At 41.3% G+C, this 13,938-nt stretch overlaps 1 protein-coding gene across 4 annotated transcripts in view; it reads left to right on the plus strand.

Moving 5' to 3' along the window:
* The window catches only part of LOC140464453 (uncharacterized), a 75,738-nt gene extending 64,648 nt beyond the window's left edge, over positions 1-11,090 (plus strand). For all 4 annotated transcript variants that reach the window (XM_072559517.1, XM_072559516.1, XM_072559518.1 and 1 more), the window contains one exon: positions 9,474-11,090. In XM_072559517.1, the coding sequence (XP_072415618.1) occupies positions 9,474-10,518 (1,045 nt within the window). In that variant the 3' untranslated portion in view covers positions 10,519-11,090. The remainder of the gene's footprint in view (positions 1-9,473) is intronic.
* Positions 11,091-13,938: the final 2,848 nt, after the last annotated feature.

Below are 13,938 nucleotides of genomic sequence, written 5' to 3' on the forward strand. Positions count from 1 at the left end.
TGGCTAAGAGGAAAAAAGGATGCATACATAAGGTCTAGGCAACTGAAGACAGACAAAGCTTTGGAAGAATATCGGGAATGTAGGACCAATCTGAAGTGCGGAATTAAGAGGGCTAAAAGGGGTCATGAGATATCTTTAGCAAATAGGGTTAAGGAAAATCCCAAAGCTTTTTTTCATATAGAAGGAGCAAAGGGTAACTAGAGAAAGGGTTGGCCCACTCAAGGACAAAGGAGGAAAGGTATGCATGGAGTCAGAGCAAATGGGTGAGATTCCTAACGAGTACTTTGCATTGGTATTCACTGAGGAGAGGGACGTGACGGATGTTGAGGTTAGGGATAGATCTTTGAGTACTCTAGGTCAAGTCAGCATAAAGAGGGAGGAAGCTTTACGTCTTCTAAAAGGCATTAAGGTGGACAAGTCCCCAGGTCCAGATGTGATCTACCCCAGGTTGCTGAGGGAAGTGAGAGAGGAAATAGCTGGGGCTTTAACAGATATCTTTGCAGCATCCTTGAACAAGGTGAAGTCCCGGAGGACTGGAGAATTGCTAATGTTGTCCCCTTGTTCAAGAAGGGCAGCAGGGATACACCAGGTAATTACAGATCAGTGAGCCTGGTGTCAGTGGTTGGGAAACTACTGGAGAAGATACTGTGGGATAGGATTTATTTCCATTTAGGAGAAAATGGGCTTATCAGTAATGGGCAGCATGGTTTTGTTAGGGGAATGTCGTGTCTTATAAACCTAATAGAACTCTTTGAAGAGGTGACAAAGTTGATTGATGAGGGAAGACTTGTAGATGTCATATACATGGACTTTAGTAAGGCATTTCACAAGGTTCCCCATGGCAGGCTGATGGAGAAGGTGAAGTTTCATGGGGTGCAGGGTGTTCTAGCTAGATGGATAGAGAACTGGCTGGGCAACAGGAGACAGAGAGTAATAGTGGAAGAGAGTTTCTCAAAATGGAGACTTTGACCAGTGGTGTTCCACAGGGATCCGTGCTGGGAACTCTGCTGTTTGTGATATATATAAATGACTTGGAGGAAGGCATCAGTTGCCTGATTAAGAAATTTGCAGATAACACTAAGATTGGTGGTGTAACATATAGAGAAGGGAACTATCTGAGAATACAACAGAGTATAAATAGATTGGAGAGATGGGCAGAGAAATGGCAGAGGGACTTCAATTCAGGCAAATGCGACGTGATGCATTTTGGAAGATGCAATTCAAGAGTGAACTATACAGTAAATGGAAAAGTCCTGGGGAAAATTGATGTACAGAGAGATCTGGGTTTTCAGGTCCATTGAAGGTGGCAATGCAGGTCAGTAAAATGGTCAAGAAGACATACGGCATGCTTTCTTTCATCAGATAGGTATTGAGTACAGGAGTTGGCAGGTCATGTTATAGTTGTATAGGACTTTGGTTCAGCCCCATTTGGAATACTGTGTACAGTTCTGGTCAGCACATTGCCAGAAGAATGTGGATGCTTTGGAGAAGGTGCAGAGGAGGTTCACCAGGATGTTGCCTGGTATGGAGGGCTCAAGCTATGAAGAGAGGTTGAATAGATTAGGATTAGTTTCATTAGAAAGACGAAGGTGGAGGGGGGACCTGATTGAGGTCTACAGCTTATTCCCTGACTGCAGAACTTAATTACTAGGGATCATGAGTTCAAAGTAAGAGAGGTTTAGGGGAGATATGTGTGGAAAGCTCTTTACACAGAGTGTGGTGGGGACCTGGAATGCGTTGCCAGCGGAGGTGGCAGAGGCGGGAACAATAGCGTCATTTAAGATGTACCTAGACAGATACATGAATGCGCAGGGAGCAAAGAGATACAGATCTTTAGAAAATAGGCAGCATGTTTAGTCAAAGGATCTGGATCAACACTGGCTTGGAGGGCTGAAGGGCCTGTTCCTGTGCTGTAATTGTCTTTGTTCTTTGTTCTTTATCCTCAGTTTGTGAAAAAGTAACAATTAGAAGCTGAGGTCTTATTTCCATTTCATTAGACTTCAGTCTGTGGGGTGCATCTATTTTTGGATAGCTATCACCTAATCTTGTGGATATTATTTGACTATGACACTGAGTGTACACAAGCATCATAAGCTTTGCATAACAGTTCCTCGATAAATATAGAGACATTGTCTGCATGCAAATGTTTTCTGCTAAAACTTTGTTCAGGAGCTGTGGGGGAAGAACAGAGCTGAAGGTTAGAGCTTTACATCTCTCATGTGCTATTCTTTCATCTTCATTCCTGTAATGTGTATGCTACAGCCAGGCCAGCATGTATTGCCCATACCTGGTCGCCCTTCAGAAGGTGGTAGTGAGATAGTGAACAGCCTTCTTGAACTGCTGCAGTCCATGAACTGTAGGTACACATATAACGTCGTTAGGGAAGAAATTCCAGTATTTTGACCCATGATAGTAAATGAAGGCAATAGGCAATATAGTTCCAAGTCAAAATGGAGTGTGACATGCAGGTGGGCCTGAGAATAGTGGTCTTCCCAATACACGTTCTGCTCTTGTCTTTCTGGTAGAGGTCCTGCATTTGGCAGGTTCTGTAGATATGAATCAATCTGTTTGTCAGCAAATGAGAACAACCCATAAAAAGTTTAGACCTTCAGCTCTAATCGCAAATTGGTCTAGTTCTTTCACCTTTTTGTCCTTTCACCTTTGGGTTCAATCCAACTAAGGATGAATAATTCCTTCCTTTCTAGACTGAAGCACTCTAATTGAAATAAATCATGTTAGGTGCAAACACTCAGTATGTATAACCAGCCATAATCTGTAACCTCATGCCCCAGCATATCCCTCACTTTATCATTATGATCAAATACAGGTTCAATGGAGGGTGTGCCAGGAGTATCATTAGCATACTTAAGAAGGAGGGATCAACCTAATAAAGCTATAGAACAAGACTATTTGTTTGCCAAATGGTGGAAACAAATTACAATCTGCAGAGCTAAACATTTCCATAAGTAAAGGATGAGCTTAGAGCTCTGAAATCTTGCCACATATTCTGTGAATGATGGTGGGCAAATGAAACAATTTGCAGGAGGAGAAGACTCCACAAACATCCTCGTCCTCAATGAAGACAGTACCTGGCAGACTTGTGCAAGAGTCAAGGCTGAAACAATTGCAACCATCTTCAGCCAGACGTGCTGGTGAATAATCCACTTTGGACTCTTCCTGAGGTTCCCAACATTACAGCCAATTTGATTCAGTTCTCATGATATCAAGGAATGGCTGATAGCACAAGCAATGCAAAGGCTATAGACCTTGACAACATTCCATCAGTTTTACTGAAGACTTATGCTCTAGAACTAGCCACACCCCTAACCAAGCTGTTCTAATACAGCTTCAACACTGGCATCTACCAAACAATGTGGAAAGTGCATTGTTATGGCCATTTCACAGAAATACAGAAGGAATCTAATCTGGTCAATTATCTACCCATCAGTCTTCTGCCAATCATCAGTAAAGTGATGGAAGGATACGTTGATAGTGGTATTAAGTTGTGCCTACACAGCAGTAATCTGCTCATTGATGCAGGGCTTGTGTTTAGCAAGGACTGCTTTTTCCTGATCAGATTACATTCTTGGTCCAACATTGAGAAAACAACTGAGTGTGAAAGTGGAAGTAACATCCCTTGATATCATCACACAATTGGAATAGATGGCAAAACTTCTTACTGAAGTCCATATAGACAACATCCACTGCTCTGCTTTCACCAATCTTCTTCGTCACTTCTTCAAAAAACTCAATCAAGTTACATGAAACATGATTTCCCACACACAAAACCATGTTGACAGTCCCTAATCAGTCCTTGCCTTCCAAATGCATGTAAGTCCTGTCCCTCAGAATCCTCTCCTACAGTTTATTCACCATTGACATCAAGCTCACTGGTCTATAGTTCCCTGGCTTTTTCTTACCACCTGTCTTAAATAATGGCATCATATTAGCAACCCTCCAGTCTTCCAGCGCCTCATCCATGGCTATCAATGATACAATTATCTCAGCAAGAGGCATTGTGAGTCCAGATAGCTACATTTCTGCCCAGTGCCAGGGTTCAGGATATCTTCTCTGTGCTGGAGAAGCCGTTGCAGTGGGGGGGGGGGGGGGGGGGGGGAGGAGGAGGATCCAGTTGTCAGGATCAAATATGGACAGCAATGACGTAGGTAGAACAGGGAAGTTGTTCTGTATCATCAGTATAAGGAGTGAGGTGCCCAATCAAGAAGTGGTACCTTTAAGGTAATAATCTCTTAATTACTTCCTGAACCATGTGCAAACTGGCATAGGGTAAACAAGATTAGAGAGAGAAATGCGTGGCTGAAAGACTGATATGGGAGAAGGGCCCAAATTTGGGAAGTTGTGATGAAACAAAGAGTAGGGAAAATGCAACAGAGGAAGGAATTAATGTGAGAAATGATAAACAATCACAACCGAATGCAAATAGTCATAGAATCATACAGTATGGGAATAGATCCTTTGGTCCAACTAGTCCACAACGACCATTCCAAACTAAACTAGTCTTGTTTGCCTGCGTTTGGCCCATATCCAAACCTTTCCTATTCATTGACTTATCCAAACGTTGTAACCGTACCTGCATCTACCACTTCCTCTGGCAGACCATTTCACATGCAACCCACTCTTTAAAAACGTTACCCCTCATATCCTTTCTCTTCTTAGGGAGATCTTTTTTAAGCTTAAGATAAGCACTCAAAGCTTACAGGGAATATAAGAACAAATCAGCAGACCAGAGGTTAAAAAATTAATAAAAGAATAAAATCTAAGCCGCAGTATTTGAATGCAGATAGCATTCAAAACAAAACAGATGAACTAGTCGAACAAGTTCAGACAAATAAGTGCTGTCCATTCCACAAACTGGACTGGTTTGACGATTCCTTCATCTTCCAACCTTCTGATGTCTGTCTCTACTTCTGACAATAGGGAAAATGGCACTGAGTGGGCCTTGCAGAATTGTGGAAATGCTTGGTCAACATGCAAAGTGGTTTCCGTTCTTTTGATAGTCCCCAGACCTTCCTGGAGAACATCCAGGTATTTAATTAGGACTTCACTCAGACAACCATTTCCTAATTGACAAATGTTGAACCAATCTCGGTGAATCTTTCTCAACCAATTTCACCCCATCAAACTTGTGCCTGGCCCTTTTACGACAATGAGTGGTAACTGCTTCTCATAAGGGACCAGAATTGAAGATATACCCTTAATCTGTAAAGATTCCCCAGTATAGGTTCACAGTCTAACCGGGATCTTGTGCAAACCTAAGGGTTAGAGTCATGAGTGAATTTTGTTAAAGACTGGTCTGCAATCACTGGAATTGCCATGCCAGTATCAACCTCGATTAGAACTGGATGACCATTTAACCAGACGTTTATTTTGATTAATTCTGATTTGGATGTTGCTAAGCAATATAACTGTTCCAAACCACACATTTTCCAGGGTGGACATTCCCTTGATACTGGCTTATAAGTTCCCTTACTCAAATTTAGGTCTAGTGGGACTGTTTTGCTGTCTCAAGACCGCATACCAGCAGCAACTACAATGGCTTACTGGCCTGGATCCTGAAGAAACTTTTAATCATTTGGCTAAGGCTTGGTTTTGTTTTGGGATTTTATGTTGCTGTTGGCTGATAGAGTCCCTCTGTTCAGGATATGTCTGGAGTGAGGCTATGCAAGTGTCTTCACTCAAGTGGTGTTCCCAAAGCTCAGTTGGACTGGCAATGATATCCACTTCGATCAGAATTCCCTGCAACTCATACGCTCCACTTGCTCTATTTTCCAATGATAAAAACAATTGTAGTGCCAGTTTGAAGTCCAGTTGGGCTTCAACTTGTCAGCACTTTTGCATGGTTACATCATTAATTCCACATACCAAACGGTTTCACAGCATCTGATTAAGGATTAAACTAAAGTCACACGTGTCTGCCAGTCCTCTTAATCTAGTCAAAAATCCCAATATGGATTTTGGATTTCCAAGTAAAACCAATGGCATCTCAGCATTAGAGGAGTCTTGAGGTCATAATATTCCTTAACTAAGTCTGTCAACTCTTGAAAGGTTTTTTTGATTTGATTTATTATTGTCACATATACTTAGGTACAGTGAAAGTTTTTCATTTTGTGTACAGTATAGGCAGATCATAACGTACAAAGATCATAGGTTGATGGAACACAGCAAGGAATAGAAAGTTACAGCTGGAAAGAGAAAAGCAAGATCAACATTATATTTGAAATTTGACAGGTCCATTCAAGCTGTTCTTGAACCTGATGGCACTATACATGAATTTAAGCTTTAGTATTTGGTACTTCAGAGAATGTTGGCCTCCTAATAACTGAAAAATCTGTGGGTCCACAATGAGAATTGCTAACTGCTTTTCATCTGCCCCAATGCCATTTGCCCAGAAAAAGTAATGCGTCCTTTCCACATACTGAGACCATTCCTCAATGGCCAGATTGAATGAGTCAAGCTTCCCAAATAACAGCATGATGCCAGAAATGCTCACCCCAACTCAAAGACAACTGTTACCAGCAAATTTCTTCAGGAGCATGCTTTAGTCTTGTTGCCACTGAAATAACTCCACAGAGACTGGCATTCTGTCACCAAGTCGCAGAAAGTCTTTGGCACTGATCCAGTTCCCTCAGAGCCAGCTCGCTGAGTGAGCAGGATGTCTGACACTCTTGGTTTTTTTTCTTTTTGTCTTTTCCTTCTTTTACACCCCCACACTACCACCTAACTGCGGTAGTGCTTATTTTTCCCCCGCACCCATGTTGTGTGTGTGCACGTGTGGGACACAGTGAAAGACACAAGGTGTACAAATCTTTATTCAGTTTCCACCACCAGGAAGAAAAGAAACAGCCAAGTAGCCAGTGACAAGCAGTGCCCTTCACATCAAAGGGCAATGCTGCATGATCAAACAGTGAAGGGGAGGGAAGGGGTTCAATCAAAATAGAATTGGAGGGGTAAATAATACACTCCACTCCCTGCTTTTAAAAGACATTAGTGATCCAAATGGACTTTTCCTGATTCACGGTCACCATTATGCCCTTAGCTCAAGTTATTTATTGAATTCAAAATTCAGCACCTGCTGAGGCAGGATTCGAACATGGGTCTCTGGATCAACAGTCCAATGATAATACCACTAGGCCATTGCCTCCCAACACTCCTCTTGTTATCTCTCAGTCAGGACTCCCTGATTGGGCAGTTAATCTGGTCCAATCAGGGATCTGAAGTGTTATGCAGTCCAGCTGGCTGACCTCATTACAATCAATACACAGAAGTAGGTAGATTCTGATACCAAGGGGAGGAAAACTTCTTGGGGATATGTAGGAACGTAAAGTTGAGGTTGAAATCATATCAGCTTGAATGGTGGAGCAGGCTCAAAGGGCTGAATGGCCCATTCTTGTTCTTTGCTCGTATCAAGCAGTCTTGGCAAAAGTGAAGTCAATGTGAATTGGATTGTTGGAGAGAGATTTTAAAGAGAAGTCTGAGTCCTGTGTTCAGCAGCATAAATTGATCTTTATTTGGAGCACCTTACCAACGCAACCTGGAAGAGGTCTTTACTCCAACAGGGCAAAGATTCTCCACTAGTTGGAGTCATACCTAGCACAAATAAAAATTTTGTGGTTGTTAGAGATTACTCCCCTTGATCACATGACATCATTGCAAGAGTTCCTCACAGGAATGTCCTACACCCAACCATCTTCATCTACTTCATCAATACCTTTCTTGCATCATATGGTCAGAAGTTTGGTTGTTGGCTGAAGATTGAACAAAGTTCAGAACCACAAACATTTAGAAGGACAAGGGCAGCAAATACATTGGAACACCACCAACTGCAAGTTCCCCTCCAAGCCACTCACCATTCTACTCTGGAAATATATCACCAATCCTTCACTGTGCCTGGGTCAGAATGCTAGAACTTTGTAATGGTATTATGGGTCTACTAATAGCAAATGAACTCCAGCAGTTCATGAAAGCAGCTTAGTTCCATCTTCTCATTGGAAACTAGGGATGGGCAATAAATGCTGGCCAGCCTGCAATACCCAAATTCCATTAATGAATAAAAATAAATAAATTTGCAGCTCCTCGCATACTGAAGCATTGTGTGTCCACGTGCTGCAAGACTTGTGCTAAACCCAAACTTAGGCTGAAAAGTAGCAAGGTACATTCATACCATGCAAGGAACAAGCAATGGTCTCCTCCAACAACAGTAAACATAGCCACAGCCCCTTGATAGTCAGTGCTGTAGCTGAGTTCCTCATTTATCAACACGCTGGGGATTACCATTGACCAAAAACTCAACTACATGAGCCATATAAGTACCATAGCTTAAATAAATATTGGGTCAAAGGCTACGAATCCTTTCATGAGTAACTAATTTCCTGTCTCCCCAAAGTCTGTTCACCATCTGCAATGCACAAGTCAGGAGTGTAATGGAACTTTCTCCTTTATTTGAAAGAGTTTAGTCTCAACAATAACACTCAAATGCTCAATAGCATCCAGGGCAATGCTCGATTGACATACCATCCACTTATCTACAAATTCATTCTCTCCACCACTGATGCACAGCAACACCCAGTATGCTTCTATATGCAAATGTTCTGTAACTACTCACCAAGGGTCCATCAACAGCAAAGGGGCGGCACGGTAGCTCAGTAGTTAGCATTGTTGCCTCAGAGCCAGAGACATGTGTTCATTTCTCCCTTGGGCGACTGTCTGTGTGGAGTTTGCACATTCTCCCCATGTCTGTGTGGGTTTCCTCTGGGTGCTCCGGTTTCCTCCCACAATCCAAAGATGTGCAGATTAGGTGAATTGGCCATGCTAAATTACCCATAGTGTTAGTTGTATTAGTTAGGGGAATGGGTCTGGTTGGGTTACTCTTTGGAGGGATGGCGTGGACTTGTTAGGCCGAAGGGCCTGTTTCGATAGTGGAGGGAATATAATCTAATCTAATCTAAACCTGTGATCTCCACCTTGTAGAATTGGCTGAGATATAGGAACATCATGCCCTGCAATTTCCATTGCAAGTCATGTATCATCACTTCAGTGGCACTGACTCAAATTCCTGGAAGTCTCTTACTAATATCATGTGGAATATCCACAGCAGATAGCTCGTCACTTTGTTGGGGGCAATTAGAAATGGACAATAGTTGATAGCCTTGCAGTGACATCCATATCCCATGAAAGAATTTTTAAAAAGGCTTCAACAATAACTTTGGCAAAGTGATTTGTCAAATTAGGAGAAGTACAGATGTTGATTCAGTGAGGTGCTGGATTAGTGAGCAGTTCAATTCCTATACCTAGTTGGAAAGGTTTGGAGAGCTTGGAGTTATACAATCATTCCTGTACCTGCCAGGTAAGGGAGAGAACTATATCTCATAATCTAGGAAATTAATCAAATAGTTTAATGTCAAAATACACTTTTGTGTTAGAAATTTTACATCTTTGTTTTTTCCTTGATCTAGTTTTGGAGAGAAGAACAGGATTGAAAGTGTTGATGTCAAGCTTTGCACCATGAACATCCCAGTCTTTCAACCCTTGATGGAGGTCTCTGATTCCAATGAAAAATTCCCCTTCCCTCATTTTCCAGGTTTCAATTTCCCAGTCCTGAAAAGCCCCTTGACCTCTTTCTCGTTGCCCTTTGAGGATTTGCCTTTTTCTACCTCCGAAGGTCCGGATTACTCCTTGTTCAAAAGTGTCACGAAAGACCAAGAAGAAGACAAGTACCACCCCTTCACTGTAAATGAAGACAGAGACTCCCCACTCAAACTAAGTACCTACTCAGTTTGCCCAGATGCTGACAGTATGGCAACTGGATCTTCTGATGAAGTTGGTTATAAATCTTTCAGCAATTGTGTCTCTGCACCCTGGACCAAAGTAACACAAACTGGAGAGAAACAGAACTCAGAGACCCAACTGGAGTCTGGTGAAATTGAGTCATCTGACTATCTGTCTTCTGATAAACTTACATTCAAGTCAAGCAACAACATGATGCCAGATTGCGAATGGGATAAAGTTCACAACACATCATGTGATTTCACACTGGATGCTGGGACTCACTTCCCAATAGACCCCTTCCCGATGTTCCCTGAAAGCCTCCAGTCTTCAGCCTTGCATTTGAATGCACAGACACAGTGGTGGCATCCAGTCTCAATTCACAGGATGTCCAGCACAACGGAGTCTGACTTCAACCCACATCTCATGACCTCACAGGACTGCTGCCTGAAACAGGAGCCAGTCTTGGGCACAATGAACCAGGGGGATGTTGGTCAAGCAGAGTCAGTCTATCCAGGAAATACATTGGAAAAGACCCAGATGAAATACATTGTGGTCCCAGAGGACTCTGAGCTGGCTCTGAATGAGTTGACACCCTATATGAAACTGTCGTTACTAAATGTGCAAGCAAAAGATAAGATACAGGGAGTGGAGTCAATCCATCCCCTAACCAAGCATGCATATGTTAATGATAATGTCACAGTTATACAAAGGGACAACATACTCGAGGGTTGAAAGGATGAATAGTTGGGCTTTACTGAACACTTCTAAATCTTGAGAAAGATAAAGACACACATCTACGGACAAAGTATAGCAGTAATAGTAGCATGCTTCAATTCTTTTTACTTTATTCATCAAATATCTCAAAGTTTCAAAAAGGCAAATACAACACAGGACAATACATACTTTGCAGAAAATACACTAATAAAAACAAGAAGATTAGGGAATAGAGTTAAAGGCAAGGTGATGTGAAGAGTTCCTCAAATATGTACAGGAAAATGTCTTGATTAGTGCTGTACATCTAGCTCAATGAGAAAGGAAAAAGTGCTGAATATTGGTGTGTTATTTGCTCTTAATATACACGTCCAAACATTATTATAATGATTAGTAATCCAATGAAGGGTCCTTTATTGAAGAGTAATAGAATTCCAGGAGAGCTGTTCATACACAAATATGCTGATCAACACTGCTGTGATTACTTTTTAATGTTATCTTACTTCACTTAATGTAATGAAGTGTACCACACCATTTACATTTTCAATGGTATGTTAGTTGGTATATTGAAATATATGTTCTAAATGCAATAAGTGTTTTTTCTTTAAATTAGAAAACACAAATTATAAGATATGTACATAATTTGAAAAGTATGTATTAACAATTATTCTGCTGATTTGACCTGACCTGGTAAATCATGAAACTATTGCTAATTGTTGTAAAAATCCATCTGATTCACTTAACAAAAGAAAATATGTCATACTTACCCAATCTGGTCTACGTGTAGAGCAACGCTTGGCAGCATGGTTGACTGTTAAGCACACTTTGAAATAGTCTAGCTAACCAATTCATGGGCAAATAGGATGAACAACAAATGATGGCATTGCCAGAAAAGCCCACCTTCCGTGAAAGAATAAAGAAGAAAAAATAACTTTTATCTTAATTCATGGGTATAGATTGACAATGATCTTCATTTGAGTGTTATGTGTGGCACCGTCCTTAACTTCACTTTCAGGACTTGAACATGCACTTCTAGTGGTGCTTCAGGGGTATTAGATCCGATGCTTACAGTTGACATCTTTTCCCCCTTAAGGTTATTCTGTTATGATAGCCATGATATGGAGGTGTCGGTGTTGGACAAAGTCAGAAGTCACACAAAACCAGGTTATAGTCGAACAGGTTTATTTGAAATCACAAGCTTTCAGAGCATTGCTCCTTCATCAGGTGACTTCAGGTGTTGTGTGATTTCTGATTCTGTTATGGGTAAGCCTCTCATGACAACAGCTCATTAAAGATCTTTCACACTTCCACAAAGAACCCATATCCTCACTTTGTGAAGTGTTTATTCTGACTTTCTGCCGAATTGCAGAGAAGCAAATGTTTGTTCCAGTGATTTCCATTTTCTCTTGACCGTGTAATAATTTTTCTTTGTCTGATCAAATCATTGTCAGTCTATGATTCAGAAGAACCATCTAGACTTACTTTGAGACAATCATACAACAAGGACTGATGAAACAATAATGTGGTGCTTTCTTTGAGGATATAACTATACATATAGAATGCCCAGAGGGTAGGAAAGGAGAGGTTTTTTTTTAGAAAAAACATCTTGTTCAAATTATTTTCTTTTGAATGGACTTTTGCTGGATTTTAAAATGGCTGCTAATGAGCGCAAAATGATCAAGTTGACTGCTTTTAAAAATGTTGAAAAGTGTGGCACTGGAAAAGCACACTAGGTCAGCACACCGAAGAATAAGAGAATCGACGTTTCGGGCATAAGGCCTTCATCAGGAATGTGGGGGGAGGATTACAGAATAAAAACAAGTGAATCACTTCCTGGAATGTGAGACTCCTTGCAATGGGTAGACATCCTAAAACAAAGGAACGATAGATGAGATGTCTACCTTGGACTTCTGTAAACAGGAGGCCATAAGAAACCATCATTACTTGACTTAGTACTAATGACTCCATGGTTATCTGTACAAAACACAATATGTTTTGGGCAGGACATCAAATGACACCTTCTTAGCTCAGTGGCTAAGTCAGAAGAACCATCAGTAAGATGACTGAAATTACTGATTTTTTAAAAATCCCTTTAATTATAGAGATTTGACTTCTTAAATTAGTCTGCTCATAAGAGCAGAATAGAACAGAGTCCACAAGTCCAAGCTTATGCCTGCCTTTGAATTCAAATTCTTTAAATTATGATGTATGGAAAGAAACCTGTATTTCAGCTGCAAAGTAAACCAATTCATAGCTTATAACAGTACCTTCAGCAGCATTTGACCTCATCTGCTCTCCTGCAAAAGGGACTTCTGTGCACAACCAACTGAACAAACCTCCAGTGGACATTGACTTACTGAACTCAAATTCACTTGGACTGATTGCAATATTTTTTATTTTAAGCAATCTGTAATTTGTAACTTCTCTCCTTATTCTTTTCCTTCCTTCTGAGACACAAATGTGTATAAATATGTTGCAAACTATCCCTTTTTAATGTAGAAATAGACCCTACTTTATTTTAACCCGAGGTTTGTTTAATGCTGTAAACTTTGGATGGCCCAAGTTGTCTCCTTGGAATGCTCCTGTGGAGATAGATGAGACCATAAGAAATAGGGACAGCAGGAGGCTGTTCAGCCCCTCAAGCCTGTTCCACCATTCAATAGAATCATGGCTGATCTGTCATTGCTCATGTCCATATTCCTGTCTTTTCCATGCAATTCCTTGATTCCCCTACTTAAGAAGAATCTATCCATTCTCAGCCATAAATATACACAAAGTGTCTATCCCCTTAGCTCTCTTACAGCGTGGAAACAGGCCCTTCAACCCAACAGGTCCACACCGACCCGCAACCCACCCCTACGGGCAATTTTAGCATGGCCAATTCACCTGACCTGCACATCTGTGGACGGAAACCGGAGCACCCGGAGAAAACCCACGCAGACACATGGAGAACGTGCAAACGTAACACAGTTAGTCACCTAAGGCGGGAATTGAACCCGGGTCTCTGGCGCTGTAAGGCAGCAGTACTAACCACTGTGCCACTGTGCCGCTCTCTGTGGCAAAGAGTTCCAAAGACTTTCACTTCTCTGAGGGAAGAAATTCCTCCTTATCTCAGTTTTAAATTGCCACCCCCTTTATTCTGAGACTGTGACCTCTGGTCATAGACACTCCCATGAGGGGAAACATCCTCTCATCATTCACCCAGTCAAGCCCCTTAGGAATCCAGTATTTTTCAGTGGATAATCTCATACTTACTTACATTGAAATCTATCTACCACAGTTTTGCCCACCTACCTATTCTGTCCACATCTCTTTGTAATTTTATGCTATCATCTACAATGCCTTTGAAGTGTCATCAGTAAATTTGGATATTTGATTTTCAATGCCGTTTTGCAAGTTGTTAATAAATCATTTGAATAATTGAGGTCCCACAGTCTTCTA

The sequence above is a fragment of the Chiloscyllium punctatum genome, chromosome 40 (assembly GCF_047496795.1).
Source record: "Chiloscyllium punctatum isolate Juve2018m chromosome 40, sChiPun1.3, whole genome shotgun sequence".
NCBI classification, from domain to species: domain Eukaryota; kingdom Metazoa; phylum Chordata; class Chondrichthyes; order Orectolobiformes; family Hemiscylliidae; genus Chiloscyllium; species Chiloscyllium punctatum.